Consider the following 18,587-nt stretch of genomic DNA (forward strand, 5'->3'; position numbering starts at 1 on the left):
TGAATTGTATAAATTAATGCTTGTTTTTGAATGATTTTTTTGAGGACAACAAGCTTAAGTCAGGCCTGTCACGTCTTTTTATAAGTGAAAATATACGTTTCTCATAGAATGCCCCTTATGTCATGAATTCCAATAGAAGAACTTGCATTTTAATAACACTGTAACAAATCCGTTTTACATCTGTAACCCCCAGACTTTAAACCTAACCATACCGTGAACTTGTTAGCGGTAAATGTAGAAATTTTCCAGAATTGTATTTAGTTACACTGATATTTATCTTAGTACATAGTAGTTAAGGACACCTAATATAAAGTGTGACCTGAATTGTCTGTAGGTGGAATTAATGTCTAGATGAAGGATCTTCAAATCCTCTAAATAAACTACATTTAGCCAACATTACAAATGTCCCACATGACTTTCTGGCTGCTATCCACCAGTACTATCACAGGAAACTACAAGTGATAAGCCAACGACCACCGTTTCCTCTAGCTGTGATCTGCCAGGAATTTTTTTTTTCTCTCCGTTGACCCAAGATTCACCTTAAGAGAGCAGCTCCTTCCCATCACAGACAGCCATAAGCCTGTCAGATATCAGTCCATCAAGAAATGAGACAGAGGGAGAGAGAAAGAGAGACAGCAGGCATGAAATATGAAGGGAAGAGAGCGAAAGTCGGTAGGGTTGGGATGATAAATCAAAAGATGAGGTCTACATCGTCTAATGACCAGAATAAACCTCTTTCCTGTTCAGTGGCAGAGCTCAGAGTCTCTGCAGTCCTTAAGCCGTGTCCCTCCTGATCCAGACATCCACTACCATCAAACCAGGATTTATGACGCATCACAACCCCATGACAACATCCAGCAGCTTCATAATCTCATATTTTTTTTCTGCCCGTGCCTGACATTTCCAGCCTCGACATTCACTCAAGATAAGCCAAAAGCCCTCTGACAGGATAGAGAGCACATATAAAACACACGCTTAAGAATTTTACTGCCCCCTTTACGGGAACTCATCAGTTCATGAGACGCGCTGAGCCGTGTGTCGACTGCAAGTGCCAAAACATTTCATATCAGACAACACTCAACAACACATACTCTCTTACAGAGACCATCAAGGGGAAACTTTCACCCGATCTTCTCAATGAGTGGTCAACTAGTAAGGGTTTTCAATGGCAAAATCTATTGGTTTCAACAAGTTCAGTTAGTTCTGTTTGTTACTAATCTTAGATCTTGCATTGGACACATCTGCTTAAAAACAGTGGTTCAGTCTTACACTGATGATCTGTACTCATAATCCAGGAGGGGGAGGGCAAACCCCTAGTAAAAAAAAAAAAAAAAAAAAAAAAAAAAAAAAAAAAAAAAGATCCCATGTTTTAAACAATTATCCCTCTTACCTTACCCTTTAGATCACATGTGTCAAACATAGTTCCTGGAAGCCGCATCCCTGAACAGTTTAGCTTTAACCCTCGTTAAACACACCTGATTAAACCAACTGAGTCCTTTAGACATGTTTGAAACCTACAAGTGTGTTGAAACAGGGACTAAACTGTGCAGAACTGTAGCCCTCCAGAAACTTTGAACACCCCAGACTTCAGTTGAAAATGTGCATCATGTAAAATAGGTAAATGGTACATTACAATGACTTAAAGCACAGGTGTCAAACTCAGTTCCAAAAGGGCCGCAGCTCTGCACAGTTTAGTTCCAACCCTAATTGAACACACCTGATCAAACTAATTGAGTCCTTCAGGCTTGTTTGAAACCTACAGGTAAGTGTGTTGGAGCAGGGTTGGAACTAAACTGTGCAGGGCTTCGGCCCTTTTGGAACTGAGTTTGACACCCCTGCCTTAAAGGTTTAAGAAACCCTGGAGTACTTTTTCGAGATTTTAACAGATTTTTGTGCGTTGAGCATTGATTAAGCCTACATTAGCACCTGTCAGCTGTAATTGTGGATAAACTTGGATAAATGAACTTTTTCTAGTTAATTTCATCTTCCGGCTTTGAACTCATGTTTGGGGTGGGATCAAAATCGGTGACGTAGCGCAAATCTGGCTGTCCAGTGATGACCTCTTGGTTTTTCACTATTATTCATATCTGAGTTTTTTTAACCTATAAAGACCCTGCTTTTTAATTATTCATAACAGCATGTGCTTTCCAAAGACAGACCTGCCAAGCTGTGAGACCGCGGCCACACACGGCATGCAGTATTTAGTTATTTATGGGTTTGTTGCATGGCTTTTTCCACAATGATATCAGGGCTGATACAGCAAAGCTGTTTGTGTGCAGCAAGCATTTTTGTCGGGAGAGTTGTGCGAGAATGGTGAACTTTGTCTTTTATCAATTGAGTTTGTTACCATTCAGACACATCACATATATCCGTGCTGCTGTGTTTAAAATCATCCAGATTACAGACAGGGCTAATGGTTGACATAGGTCAAGAGACCTGCCGCACTGATATCCACTGTGTCTGTATTCAGACACTGGGATTCAGAAGGTGAGAAGTCCTCCTCATTTAGTGTTTATATAAACATGATTATTATTAGGTTATTATTATTATTTGTGCTGTTTTAACTCCCTGAAACTCAACTTTGTTCCCCGCTTGCAGACACCACTGTTATTTATAAATGAACATAAAAATGTGCATGCTGCAGTCGTGTAGAAAGAGAGAATAGAATACAATATCATAGCAAAAGACTTTTGTTTTTTTGTTTAAGTTACGAGTTCAAGTTAAGTCTTAAGTCAGCTTTAAACGAGTTTGTGTAGTTATTTTAGTGATTTCCAAATCTAAGTGGCAGACTCAAGTTTCTATCTCTCAATATACATGTTTAAAATTTAAAGGGAAAGTTCACACCAATAATGAAAATACTGTTATAATATACTCTCCCTCCACTTGTTCCAAACCTGTTTAAGCTCCTATCTTATGTTGGGAAGATATATTGAAAAAAAAAAAAAGTTTTTTAGCCATTAAGTTCTTTTTATTTTTTTGTTCCCATTATGGATGTCACTGGCTGCTGGTTTCCAGTATTCTTCAAAATATCTTGTTTTCAGTTTAACAGAAGTAAAAAAAAAATTTAAGTGTAGGACCCCTTGAGTTTATATATATATATATATATATATATATATATATATATATATATATATATATATATATATATATATATATATATATATATATATGTAAACTGTAAATATATATAAACTGTCCCTTTAATTTTATAATGTATCAAGTCACAGTGTTTTCCTATTTTCTATGTTATGGCCCTGGGATTCATTTATAAGATTTGTTTAGTTAGAAGCTTACAAAACTGCTATAGTTTACCATATTTTTTTTTTTGCTGTGTTAAATTTTTTTTACTGTGTGCTTACGGAATAAAACTATATATTTACCAACAAATTAATACTTTTTTTTAAATCTGATTTTAATGGATCTGTGAAATATACACTACCGGTCAAAAGTTTGGGGTCAGTTTTTTTTTTTTTTTTCATATTTCTTTATTTACACTAATTAAAAAAAAAAAGTTAAATACTTGTTTATAAAATATTTATTTATTACTTATTGTATGTAATTTTAAATTAAATTATTATTCTAATTATTATTGCTTTTATTACTATTACCATTAATAATAATAATAATAATAATAATAATAATAATAATAATAATAATAATAATAATAATAATAGAGTGATTTCTGATGGATTATGTGAATCTAAAGACTAGAGTAATGAAGCTGAAAAGTCATTAAAATCACTGGAATAAATGATTGAATTAAATGATGAACTACTTTTGAACAGTTATTTTATAATGCAAGAACATTTCACATTTTCACCATTTGTACTGTATTTATGATTAAATAAATGCAGCCTTGATGATAAAATGTTAAAACATTTAAAAAAAACCTTCTGACCCCAAAGTAGTGTTTGTCAAAAAAGCCTTTGTTCTTGCTCTAATGACACAACTATTCTATAATTCAGACCAATCATGTGTAAAGAAATCAGTAGGGCACATGTGAATACAGCCATATTATGTGCATACATTACAAAACCTTGTCACCCTTTCAAAACCTCTGCATTGGGACAGTTAACACTGCAATCTGCCAGACTATAGTAAGCTGCATAGTTTGTGAAATATCCGGCAGTCTGGCCTAATCGATCCCGACCCCCCTTTCAATCTCTTAATAAGTTCTCGACTGAAAGCCCTTCAGTTCATCAGCGTTGTCTTTTAATTAAACGCAATCGCTGTGCCGCTCGCTGGCGGAGAGTCGACTCCTCCAGGGGCGCTGCTGTTTCAATACACTGATAATGAAATTTGACATTGCTGGAGATGTTCAACCATTATTCTATTTCTCTGTGTTCTCAGATAAGTGCGATAAAGACCTTTAAGTCTTTCATATCCTCCAGTCTTTTTTTTTTTTTTTTTTTGTCAGAATGGAGAAGGGATTGTTCTGTTGAACTTACACATGTACTGTAAGTAGATTAATCAATTAAGCTCCTGCAGATAATAAAAAAGTGGAGCACTTTAGCGGAAATATCAGTTTTAGTCAAGAAGAGAGAGAGCGCAGGCAACAATGAGTTATCTTTCTGCTCTTTAAACACTGAGTATTTGTTCGTGGAATGGCAAGTTATTACTGCTCACTTTTTCTTCTATTGCTAAAAATGGGGTCATCGTTTTATCTCAGAAAAAGAACCATGGTTATTTTAGATCCACTGTACATATGAAAGCAAGACATAGGGGTTTTAAGACCCCATGAAATGGAAAGTTCTGTGGATTTTAGTTCATGTTAGATCTGCTCTATAATATATGCTGTTTTATGTTTTAGACTCTCAGATATGATGATCTCTTTGTTAGTGACACCAAACAGTACAGTCAGAGTTTGCTAAGACTCTCTTATGCTCACTGACTATGCATTTATTTGATTAAAACACAAAATAAGTGAAACTGATAATACACTAATAAAGTTTGGTTTATGTTAATCCTGCTGAAGTGGAGATTAAAAAAAAAAGAGGAAACAGCCTTTGAAAGGATTGCTCACCAAAAAATAAATATGATGTCGATTACTCATTCTTCATTTATTACAAACCTCTGAGTTTCTTTCTTCTGTTGAACACAAAAGTAGATATCCTGAAGAATGTTGGAAAAAACAGCAATTGACTTGTTTTAGTCTACTATGGATGTAATTATATTGCTCTTTTACAACATTCTTAAGAGTGTATTGTTTTGTGTTCAACAGAATAAAGAAATTAGATTTTCATTTTCATTCAAATACATCAAACTTTTTTCCCTTTAAAATTATTGCAATCTACGCAAAAATTGATAAAGAATGATAAAAAAAATCTTGAGATTGTGTTTTGGTTTTTTTTCATTAAACTTAAAAAAAAAATAAAAACACTTTACAAGAAATCAAAAAAAAAAGCCCAAACTTCAAAATTTACAGTTGCATGTTTGTTTTGCCTGCATTGCCTTGACTTAAAATATTTTATTATTAAAGCTTTAATAAAACACGTCTTCTAAAATGAGCATTTTTCTCAGCCTCCAGTGATGAAAAACCTGTTCTTTGCCTATTCTTTATGCAGTAGGCAAAGATCCTATTCTCCATAGAAGTGAAATTGCTGAACCTACACATAAGAGGAAAATGCTTGTTTTGGAGGACTTCAGATGGCACTTAAAAGGCTTTTGCATTTGGACTCTTTAAATACAATAAAAAAACAAACAAACAAATACGCACAAGATTAATTACACTCTAAAAATATTTGTACGTTAGCAGTTATTCTTACTTTGTGATTCATGTTTTTATTCCCCCATGTTTGTTAATGCATTTGAATTGCATTATGGGACCTCGATCATTCTTTCAAAAACATTCAACCTTGAAAGTTCATTTAATAGTTTAAAGTCATATATTGGTTGTTGTTGTATATTATGGTACAACCCCGTTGTAATAAACTGCCAGTACATTTTTTATTTCTTTATTTTTTCTTTATTTTTTATTTGAGTTATTTCTTTATATATTATTTCTTATACATTATATTATTTCAAACTACAAAAATGTCAATAAAAGTCACTTTGTTAAACTGTAGAGTTGAATTTTCAGCATCAAAAGTCAACAGAGATCAAGGTCCCATAATGCAATTTACAACCATAAATAAACCTAAAACACGTGTGAACCACAATGTTCAGAAACTGTTAATTAACAGATATTTTTAGTGTAGATAAGATATTTAATGTTAATGTATGAAAATAATATATAAATAAATAAATAAATAAATAAATAAATAAATAAATAAATAAATTTCCAGGTAAAACTTTGCTCAATATCTCTTTTAGTAAGTTTACTTCGAAAAAACCTTCTGCTGTCATTTAAAGCAGGAAAGTTCAATAAAATTTGCTTTACAGTGAGAGGAATTTTGCTGAATAAACACTAAGCAGTGTCTTCTCAGCCTTCTTTTCAAATCCACAAAGAAAGACAAAGCAATCTCACCTTTACTGTAAACAGCACAGTTGCTCTTTCCATCTTCAGCGCTGACCCACATGATGTCCATCAGCCAGCGAGGACCTCCATTCAACACCAGCGAAACCTGCAACACAAAACACACTCCTTCAGTTGCTTCTCTCAAACACACACTTAAACCAACCAACCAGCTGCAGCTTACAACTTGCCATTTTTGCATTCAATTTGCATCAGATGATTAGTGACCAGCATGTGGACACAATGTCCAACGGGGAGACTGTTCCTTCGAGAGCTTGTTTAAACAAATTCATAATTCCCCAAGCACCTACATCTCCATCTGTGTGTGTGTGTGTGTGTGTGTGAGGAGGTGCGGGCTACACCCCATCCTGTTCAACCTCTGAATGGTTGTATTGTTTGAATGTTCCACCTGATCAGATCTCATCCTTTGGGAGGTTTGGAATCCAGAAAGGAGCACATGGACTTGGAGAGAGAAGAAGCAGAAAGCTGAGCTCTGATCTTTAGACACATTGTAGAGCCTCTATCTGCAGCATCACAGCTTCCTGACAGCGACACACAGGGAATTTAATGAAACGGCATGGCTTTCAAAAGGACGGGTGAAGGATTTGATTTCATAACTGAAAGCAGGATGAGGGAATTGTGTTGAAAAATTATCTTAAAACAATAACAACTACAACAAACATTATGTGTGATAGCTTTGATGCTTTGCTAAGTATATTGTTGTGGGAAAGATGTACTTGCAGATAATATGATATTATTAAAATAAAAAAGCACCTACAATTAAGTTTTACTTGAAAGTATATTTTATATACATTTTTAATAGTGTCCTGTCGTTTTAAAAAAAAAAACATACGATTATTTTGATGTTTGCCTTTGCATATTACATTTAAATTAAATACAGGATATTTAAAGATTAATTAATTAATTACACACATATTTCATCATTTACTTGACCGGGGTTTAATGAAAAATAAGAATAATAATAATTACAACATTATTTAAGTGCATTTATTCATTCAGTTTCCTTCGGCTTAGTTCCTTATTTATCAGGGGTCGCCACGGCAAAAATGAACCACCAACTATTTCAGCGGATGCCCTTCAAGCCACAACCCAGTACTGGGAAACATCCAAACATCCACACACTTATACACTATGGCCAATTTTGTTTACCCAATTCACCTATACCATTTAGACTTTTGAGGAAGCTGAAGCACTTGGTAAAAACCAATGTGAACATGGGGAGAACATGCCAACTCCACACAGAAATGCCAAATGCCCACTCAGCCACCATGCCACCCTATTTAAGTACACTTAGAACATAAATGCTGTACATTTAGGTAGAACAATAGTCACATTTCAAAATAAAAATGACGATAATAATAAAAAATAAATAACCAAATATTGATAAAATCACATACAAACATATGTTTTTTATGTGATCACAAATATTTTTTTCAGCAAATTACATGTAGCCTATTATAAAAAAAAAAGGTTTATGTATAGATTTTCGATAGATTTTATAAAATGAAATCAGTGTTGGATAGATTACTTCAAAAAAGTAATTAATTACTAAATACACCAATAAAAAATTCATCTAAATTACTTATCTAATTACATCTTGAAAAGTAACTAAATTAAACACAACCTTTTAGTTTTATTGTACCTTTTAGTTTTATCAAAACACAAAACATTTCAAAGTAATGACACCATATTTCATGCATACATATATATTGACAGACATTTCTATCTCGTTTCATGGAAGCATGTGCCAATGCCAAACAAATCTAACATTCTTCAGTTGAAAAGTAAGTTATGTGAATAATATATCTGAAATAAATGTACTCTTCATTCCAATAAATTCAGTTAAAGAAGATACATTTATTTAGCTAAATATATAAACTCTCTGCTTCACTTAATCAGTTTTATCTAGGCATGGGCTAGTATAAGTTTCTGATGGTATGATAACCTTGGATAAAAATATATCACCATATTGTGATCACTGCTCTAAAATATGTTTGTTTTAAATGACTAGGTTAAAAATAATAATAATAATAATAATTACAATACTTTTCCCCCCACTGAACAAAATATATTTTATTTTAGGAAACATTCATAATATTTTGGAAGCATAAACCATACTGTACATGTCAGGCTAAAATAATTTTCTGCTCTCATCATTAGTTTCAAAAGCACAGATTTCTTTACAACACATTTAAAAAAACACATTAAAAAACCCTTATAAACACTTTACATAAAAAACTTTAGTACTTTTAATACCTTGAAACCGGTTATGGTCCCATGCCTAGTTTATACACAACTGTTGAATTTATTTTCAGCATAAGGCAAGTACAATAAAAGTAAGTGTAATAAAATGACCTAACACTAATAGCTTACTTTACTTTTTCAGTAGATTAATAATTTAATTAGAGTAACTAATAGCTTTCTAACTCAAAACACCCAACACTATGTAAGTGCAGCACCGACCAAATGGAAGAGCTTACAAAATAACCAACCAGAAATAAAAACACAATCATTTTAATAGCCAAAAAACTAAAAGAAACATTATAATAAAAACAAAACAAAACTGCTTTACAGTATATTTCCTTAATATATACAGTGAAATTACTATGGTTCTTTTTCTCATCAGTTATGCACATTAGAGTTTTGTTACATCTAATGTTGATGTGTAGTGTTTACTGCATTAGTTTAGTGTTGTGTGTTATTATGATTGTGTTTAGCAGTTGTGTGAATGACACTGAAAACCTTCTATTTCTTAGTTTGTTTCTCTGCATGTTGAAAAGCTATTTGTAATAAATATTGGTTCATAGTTTGGCTTTCTTATTGCCACATGCTTATGGTGTGGTATAACATAGATACAATATGCAGATTTTAGTTCTGGAAAACACTATTGTACTAACCGTATAAATGAATTAAATATGGTTGACATTAGAAATGTCCTTCATATAGTTTCTACCATATGTTTAATAGTAAAAATCTACAAACCACAAATGCCATTTTTTTTACCATATATTTTATGGATTTTTTTAAAGGGGTAAAATATATTATTGCTGTAAAAAGTACCATAATTTCAACTATACTAATGCCTACTTCTGTTTTCCTTTTGTGTCTGCCTCTCCATGTCTGATAGGCTGTAAGACAAAGCCACGTCAGCCCTGTCTGGGACTGACCAGTCGGCAGGAAGATGATACGATTCAGCAGAAATGCAGATTTGGCCCGGGAGAGAGGGAGCGTGTGCTCCTGGAGAGATAAGAGCACTGATAACAGTCTGAGAGTCTGGAAAGCACTGGGTTCTCTTTCCTCCCCCACGGGGACATGAAGGGATGATGCTGTTTTAGAGCTGGACGTCTCTTCATCCCTACAGGTAACACAGATCATATCCACTTCACCTCAAAGCGCTGTGATGAATTAATCTGAAATTAGTACAAATTGATGACATGGGGCTCGGCTTGTGGTCCCTGCATATTAATGTAGGCATTCAAGCCAAACTTAATCAAAATACAAGGGGCCCCATAAATCTGCTTAGTGCTGGAATACACATTTTAAAGCACTAGGCACATCGACATGTGTCTTGGTTCAAAGTCTGTGCCTTTAGAAGGTCGCATTTGTGCATCGTGCTATGTGATTAATGCTTCCTCCTTTCAGAAAAATAACCATTAGTCTCCAAAGATAGAAACAAATTACAATAATTTTAACTTCGTGAGAAATAACAGTCAATTTTATAAAGGTTACTTTTCTGAAATGATGACATGTGAGGATGACAAATTTGTTGTATGTGGCTAACAGCCTTCCAAATGTGATTTAAAATCAGCTGAAAATATCAAACATCTACTGGTTGAATGGAGTCTTTGCCTAACATACATTACAACATTTTCACTTAAATCTGTCAACTCGGACTGGCATTACCTTTCAGCATTGACTCCTCCATACTATAAATTAAGACCAACTCTAGGAAAAAAAGGTTTATTCAAGCCTCCAGCCTCTTAATAAGATATATTTTGGTTTCTTGACACATCCAAGCATATTATAAGACATTGCTTAATAAATCTGAGATGCATGTGATTTTTCTTAAATTTTCTATTGTAAGTAAAAGTCATATTTAGATCATTGTTAGTTGTTTATATAAGTCTGCTTTTAATCCAACTTTATGAAAAGTTTATGTCCTCATTTTTGCATTATCACCTAAGTAGGGAAGTTTTTTTTTTCTTTTACGTAATGTTAATTCCCTACTGCAGCAGCAAATAAAAGATAAACTAATATGTTAATAAAAAGTAAAAAAAAAAAAAATTATATGTTAATAGTTTTGCAAGTTCTCTATTAATAGAATTCTGATACATTACAAGGTTTTACTCCATACATATAAATGATTGTTTTCTAAAGAAAGAAAGGAATGAAGGGTTCAGATGCAAAAACCTCTAAATGCCATCTGTAATTTCCTTCAAAAACGAGCATCTCCTACAGTATATTTATGTTGAGTTGTTTCACACTACAGGCAATCAAAATACTCTATATGTGAACATAGAAGTGAAATTACTTAACCTACTAACAAGACTTTTTAAAAGAAAAGTTCAGATTAATAAAGGGACTAAGCTGACAAGAAATGAATGAATGAAGTTTAGATGGCGCTTAGAGGTTTTTGCATCTGAACTCTTCAATTGAACATATTTGCAGACAAGGTAGTGAGTAAAATTAAAAAAAAAAAAAAAATCAGGAAGTAAACTAACCCTTTCAAAAATAAAAAGTTAATTAAAAAATTGAAAACGAGTCCTTAATATTTTAACGGAGCAATCTCTTATCTGGGTATCTGTAGGTTTAGTATTAAACCTGTTTTGCTGTTTTGTGTTTTTATTTTGAATGCTTAAATTTGCCAGGACAGGATTTAGACAGATTTTGTTTTAACTCACTTTATAGTCAGGTACAACGATATATGATTCTGTAGACTTTGTTGCTAGCATACTTGACTTTCATCAATATGTTTATTAGTGTATAACAAGTTTTTGTGAGCAAATAATATTAGAAAGTGGTAAAATTACTTGATGAACCATGATAAAAATCATCTTTTGTAAGCTGCTTGGACAGAACTGTGTGTGTAGGTATAGTGTGTCCACAGTCATATCGGGGTGACATAAACACAATAAGTCTCTTTTTTTGAATTTCCTGATGCTAAAATAGGATTCAAATCCCTCCCATTTTGAAGCCCACCGCAACGTGACGTAGGAGTGCGGTTATCCCACCCACCGAATTGATTTACAGCCCCGTATTAACATGTGTCTGTAGTAACACATAATCATACAAGACTGGTGTGCAAAGCAACTGGAAAGATCTGTTTAGCTCACAATGATCATCAATCCTCATCAAATGTGATCAAAAATGAGTTTAACAAGTTCAAAACAGTGCATGTTAGTAATGAATTACAGCGATTTTACTGTCTTTACCTAATCACCACAGCCGCATATTACTACAATTAATTATAAAAGAAGATGATTCAATCTTGGTTTGTGGACATTAAATCAGATTTATTTTCTACATTAACATAACGGATGTCCATACAGTAGTGGATATTAATGTGTATCCTGTCATATTTGTCATGCAACAACAGTGCTAAGATAAACTGTGTCTACAGTGTGTGTGTGTGTGTGTGTGTGTGTGTGTGTGTGTGTGTGTGTGTGTGTGTGTGTGTGTGTGTGTGTGTGTGTGTGTGTGTGTGTGTGTGTGTGTACATAAACTTTCTAACAACATTGTGTGTGACTCATCATTGCACTCTAAAAACATGGGGTTATTTTTTTCTATCCAAATCTTGAGGTTGAGGCATTTGGGGGTTATTATTAGTCTTGGGTAGTTTCAACCCAGCTCTTTGGGTCAAATCCACTCACAGCAGGAGCTGACTGGGATACCTCATATTATATACTAATTTGTTTAAATTAAATTTGTTTGATTTGTTCAAAGCTGCACATCCCCCACCATACTTCAGTGACGCCAAGTCAAAACAACACAATTTCTGGGTCATCTTTCACAGGCATTTTTGGATCCAATTAACCTATTATTTAAGTAAAAATAACCAATTTATGGATAGAAAAAACAACCCATTTATGGGGTTAAAAATAATAACTCAATTACTTGGGTTAATTTAACCCCTGATGTTTTCTGTCCCATATTTACCCAGCAATCGGGTTAAAAACAACCCAATTTGGGTAGTTTTTAACTCTGTGTTTTTAAGAGGTTGCGGAAAGGCTTAAATTAATTCCACAACAAATATATCAAAACAATCATTCATAAAGTTCTTACTGTAGTATTTCTCATTAACCTTATGTGAGATCTGCTTCCTTCATGTCTGTCACTGTGCTGTTTTTCTGACGCAACCGAGGCGGAGATTGAGGCACAATCTGACAGGCATATGATTATGGTGGGCAGAAAGAACTAGCATCAAATGCACAAGCAACAAAAACAGCTAGAAAATCCTAATATTCTTAAAGTTTAAACCTTTAATCTGTTGTAAGTTTTGAGCTGAAACTTCACAGACACACAAAAGACCTATCTTAAATCGTAAAAAAGCGGGTAAAACAGGAGCCCTTTAAATAGTAAAGTTACTGTTACCTGTGACAAAAACCAATAGTACTTTTTACTTTTTGCACTTTGTCCCCTATTAATATGTTTGTAATATGTCATTATTAGCTTTCAAATTTACATCCCTATTTTTGAGTCAAGTATTGTAAAAGGTTGAACTTCAGATTAACTAAGGTCCACTCATAGAAAAATAAAACTAGATTCGCCACTAAGCGACAGTAAAAGTGATGCTTACCAAATACCAACACAAACAGGTGAGAACCAAACAAACATTTCACACACTCTGTTTGCCTTGCCTTGCATCCTCACTTACAGTACATGTTGTGTGTCTTTTTAAAGCCTCACCTTCAGAATGGAGCCGCAGAAAAATAGGGAGAGAGAGAGGTTTGTACGGTTCTGACAGTGTGGGAATACTTCATGAAAAAGACAGAGTCTACACAGCACTCCACTCTCCTTGAGTCATTTCTTTCTCTTTCTGCCTGTCTCTCTCTCTCCGCTGAATCCTCTTTCCCCTTATCAGGCCAGCACAGGCCTCCATCGGCCTCTCCCCGCTCTGACAGGAGCAACAACAATGGGCCTGCGATACCAGTCCGCTTCACAGGGTAAACCTGCCACGGGCACAGATTACCCGTGACACACACACTCGCTCGCTCGCTCGTACACTCCAAAACACAACACCACCTTCTCCAAGGCCTCAAAATACAAAACAAATGGACACAGAAAACATTTTAAATGATTTTACTGCTCGGTCTGTCCATCCAGGCTCTCTGTCTGTAGTCTTGCTGTAATTAGCCGCAATTCAATAATACTGAATGCCAAGGACAAAATATGTTGGCAAAGGTAGATCATAAACGAACATGGTTTAGAGACTATTGAAACAATACAAGCATAATAAAGCATATGTTCTGTTTAATTTCTTTATTTTTATTTCCGAGACCAAAATAATGACTATCATACATTTTTGATTTACAATGGATGCATATTAAAATATCACTCAGAGTAAAAGTTTAAATACCAAAAATGGTCATAAAGTATTTTTAGAGCAAGAATGATTAAATTAACTATTAATTAATAATTTAAACTTCATAGTGCAATCTCAAAATTAGCTGTAATTTTTTATATCATTCATTATACATTAGTCACTATATTTGTCAGAAGGTAGTTTAAAATGTATACAATATAGTAAAGCTTAGTTTGATCATGTACTTTTCAATATATTTTTAAAAAAGCACAATCAGAATAAGTATGTTGCTTTTTTACACACATTTATGTTACACTGAACGATAATGGAACTTTTATTTTGGCTTAGTCCCTTTATTTATCTGGCGTCGCCACAGCTGAATAAACCACCAACATATCCAGCATATGTTTTACGCAGCGGATGCCATTTAAGCTGCAACCCATCACTGGGAAACACCCATACACTCCCATTCACACACATACACTATGGACAATTTAGCTTACCCAATTTACCTATACTGCATGTCTTTGGACTTGTGGGGGAAACCACAACACCAGGAGGAAACATGGGGAGAACATGCAAACTCCACACAGAGGAGATGATGCTACCCACTGCGCCACCGTGTCGCCCCAACTTTTATTTTCATAAACGTTATTTGAAACATTAAAGTAGAAACTTTACTTGCATTTAATGTGTTTTTTTATATGTATATAAACTAAAAAGTCTCAAAGCTTTCTGTCTGTTCAGTAAAAATAGAATTCAATTGTCAGTTTATATTCTTATTTAGTATCACATACACTCTGTACAAAGATCTTTTACAGGAAAACTGGGTTATCATTTTTATCTAATTTAATGAAATTTTCCATTTAATTCACCCCAAATAAACAAAAAAACACCAACCTTGTCACTTCCTCCAGTGGTTGCCTCGATCTTGCCAGGAAAAGGTCCCCACGTGGTGCCCAGTAAAAGGGCCTGACAAGAACAAATTTTTCTCTCTTCTCCTTCACAGACAATTTTCAACTCCCCTGTTGGAAGAATAAAATACAGTTATAACTCAAACAACAAATCAAACTGTTTCTGTCTGTTTTTTAATGTTCAAGTTTAAAATGTCCAATCTAGGCACATTACCCTTACTAAGCGCAATGTATTTATTTGTCACATGCAAATTTGCAGCTCAAGAAACATTTATTTTAGCCATGCTGAAAACAGCTTTGGAAACTGTAATACATTTTTACAGTTGAAGTCAGAATTATTAGCCCCCCTGAATTATTTTCCCCCAATTTCTGTTTAACGGAGAGACGATTTTTTCAACACATTTCTAAACATAATAGTTTTAATAACTCATTTCTAACAGCTGATTTATTTTATCTTTGCCATGATGACAGTAAATAATATTTGACTTGATATTTTTCAAGACACTTCTATACAGCTTAAAGTGACATTTAAATGCTTAACTAGGTTAATTAGGTTAACTAGGCAGGTTAGGCTAATTAGGCAAGTTATTGAATAATGATGGTTTGTTCTGTAGACTATTAGTCTAAAATGTTTTTGTTTTTTTTAATTGAAAACTGCTTTTATTCTAGTTAAAATAAAACAAATAAGACTTTCTCCAGAAGAAAAAATATAATCAGACATACTGTGAAAATTTCCTTGCTCTGTTAAACATAATTTGGGAAATAATTTAAAAAGAGGAGAGCTAATATCTCTGACTTCTACAGTTTAGGGATTCTTAGATTAATTGAAATGTTTTTTACAGCTTTAGAAAAAACTAGACTACTTGAAAATGATCTGTTTCTCTGGATGTACTTGATTTAGGTGTATTTTTAAGTTCAATGTTATTATTTGTTTAATTCTATAAAGTTCTCATAACATTTCTTCCAAATTTCAGATCGTCATTCAAAACATTTCTTTCTAGAAAATAACAATTGTTTATATAACAATTGTTTTGAAAATCTGGGTATCAAAAAACAAAAACAAAAACAAAAAAAATCAGGAAATTAGCAGTCTTTGTCTGAAAATTAATATAAACATGTCTGAAAACAAGGCATCTTATCTGTTATTTCGACAAATTGTCTTTTTATGCTGTAACATTTTTGGCATCAGTAGTTTGAAGAGCCAAACAAAATGACTTTTTGCACAGGCAAATTTTCAAGTTATCACTTATTAAAAAAACATTTATTTACTGTCACTTTGTTGTACTAAAATATTTTATGTATAAATTAATAAACCTTACTAACCCAAATTATTCTATCGAATATTATATAAAATATGTTTCATATTCACACATTCAATTACAGTGCTCAGCACAATTGAGTACACCCCATTTTAAAAAATGAATATTTTTATCCATTTCTTAGTAAATATGGGCAATGTATTTTGGTGCATTTTAGCAAAACAGATTTATTAAACAGATATGTTTATTAAAATAATATTTTAGCCACCAAACATATTTAGAAATTGAAAGATAATACAATTAAATTCAAGCAAATTATAGCAAAAAAATTACAACCTACAAAATTTCAAAAATGTTAAATTTTTTTTCGCTTCTTTTGATGTTTCTTTTTTTTAAATTTCCATTACATATTTTTCTTTCACATAAATTTGGGTGTACTAGTTTTTGGACCATTATCGTAAGTTATTTTGTTAGATAAGCTCCAGATTTGGCTTCAGTACTACCTCATCTAATGTATGTGCACACATACAATATTGTATAGCTTCCTAATAAAAATATTAATTTAAAAAATCGACTTGTGAGGGGTGTACTTATATATGCTGAGTACTGTAGTTATACACTTGGTGTGAGCTGGAGTTAAGTGTCTTGCTCAAGGGCACAAGCTGAAAGGTTCAAGCCATTCAACCCAACGTCCTAACAATTACCAGCTGAGATCTTTACCCACAACACTGCACCACTCCATGAGCAGACTAAACCCCAGTGTGAGCATCTCCCAAATCCTGGAGCTCAATTAGAAATCATACACCCATCCGTCGGACCCTCTCCTGGGTGACCCTGCCTGTCTCTTTGATTAGGCTTTTCGCTCACTGCTTTGACAGGGCTTCAGATAAGGTGGATTAAGCCTCTTTCTGCTGGAAGTTTTGATGTGAACAGTGCGGAAGCGTGCTAAATTATCCAGTTTCAGGAGAAGATGCGAAATGCCGGCAGATGGATTGATAAATAAAGAGAATCTGGAGGCAGTGCTTTCAGGAGATCAGGGTTAAGCCTTTACACCAACCCCCTCTCTGGATTAATACATGTCTTTAACTACAGAAGGGCAGCAGTCATGACTTAAATAATACAAATATTTTAAAAGTTTCGTATTTCTACACATCAATACTTTACAGATGATATAATGTGTTGAATTTGAGAACAATTTATGTAAAAAAAGTAAAAAAAAAAAAGGTAACTACAATTATATTTAAGTAGAAGAGTTAGTAACACTTTACATTAAGAACTAAGTAGCGTAAATTTTTAAAGATAATACACATCCCTTCCCTCTGTTTTTGAAATGTTACAATCAGGACATACCAAGAAGAAACACTTATAAATAGTAATTTATCCCAGTTGCAGTATTAAACCGGATCACTTTTTAATGTGAATGGTGCAGTTGTTAAGAATGATCTGCAGTAATATGTATGGGGCTAATATGTTTTTTAAACTTTTAATTCATTGTTGTCTTGGGTGTTTTTATTATGTGATCGTTGTACACTCAAAAAAAATTTTTTTTTTTACTTGTTCAAACTACTTAAATAAAATGAGCTAAATAAAACAACAAAATTTTTGAGATATCATTGAGACAACTTAATTGTTTAATGTTTAATCCACATAAATTTTTAAAAGTGTTAAATTAACTTAATCTGAGCCTGATTAGTACCTGGATGGGAGACCACATGGGAAAAACTAGGTTGCTGTTGGAAGTAGTGTTAGTGGGGCCAGCAGGGGGCGCTCAACCTGCAGTCTGTGTGAGTCCTAATTCCCCAGTAAAAGTGAAGGGGACACTATACTATCAGTGGGCGCCATTTTTCGGATGAAACGTTAAACCAAGATCCTGACTCTTTGTGGTCATAAGAAATCCCATGGCACTTCTCATAACGAGTAGGGGTATAACCCCAGTGTCCTGGCCAAATTTCCTCTTTGCCCTTAATCATCATGGCCTCCCAATCATTCCCATCCACTGAATTGGCTTAATCAGAAGCCATGTTTCCATCCACTTATTGTTATGCGCATTTTGCATATGCGCATAAAAAAACGGTTGATGGAAACATCATGGTGCACATAAATTTTGAAAATGTGCATAAAAAGCTTATGCGCATAACTGAGTAGGATAAACTTTTTATTCAACAACAAAAGATGCACATAAACTGCGATGGAAACATTTTAACCGCACAAATTTCAGCATGTGCATTAAAAAGGTCATGTGATTTTGTGATGAGAGATCATGTGATGATAAAAATGTGTGTAAATGGATAAACCAGCAGGCTGAGCACACTGCAAACCATCTGAACTGTTGTTTTGGTCATTTTAAAATGCCTTACTGTTTCAGTATTAGTGTTATTATGTTATTAATGACCTCTAGAATCAAGAGCGCCTGTGCT

General features: G+C 33.7%; 1 protein-coding gene across 4 annotated transcripts in view; it reads right to left on the minus strand.

Annotated features, from left to right (window-relative positions):
- zfpm2b (zinc finger protein, FOG family member 2b) overlaps window positions 1-18,587 on the minus strand; it is a 93,684-nt gene that overhangs the window by 27,476 nt on the left and 47,621 nt on the right. For 2 of the 4 annotated variants that reach the window (XM_087294831.1, NM_001039524.1), the window contains 2 exon segments: window positions 14,898-15,022; window positions 6,467-6,563 (listed from right to left, as the gene is read on the minus strand). In XM_087294831.1, coding sequence (XP_087150957.1) covers window positions 6,467-6,563; window positions 14,898-15,022 — 222 coding nt within the window. 4 annotated transcript variants of the gene reach the window in all.

This window comes from Danio rerio, chromosome 19 (assembly GCF_052040795.2).
Source record: "Danio rerio strain M-AB ecotype USA chromosome 19, GRCz13ab, whole genome shotgun sequence".
Taxonomy (NCBI): Eukaryota; Metazoa; Chordata; class Actinopteri; order Cypriniformes; family Danionidae; genus Danio; species Danio rerio.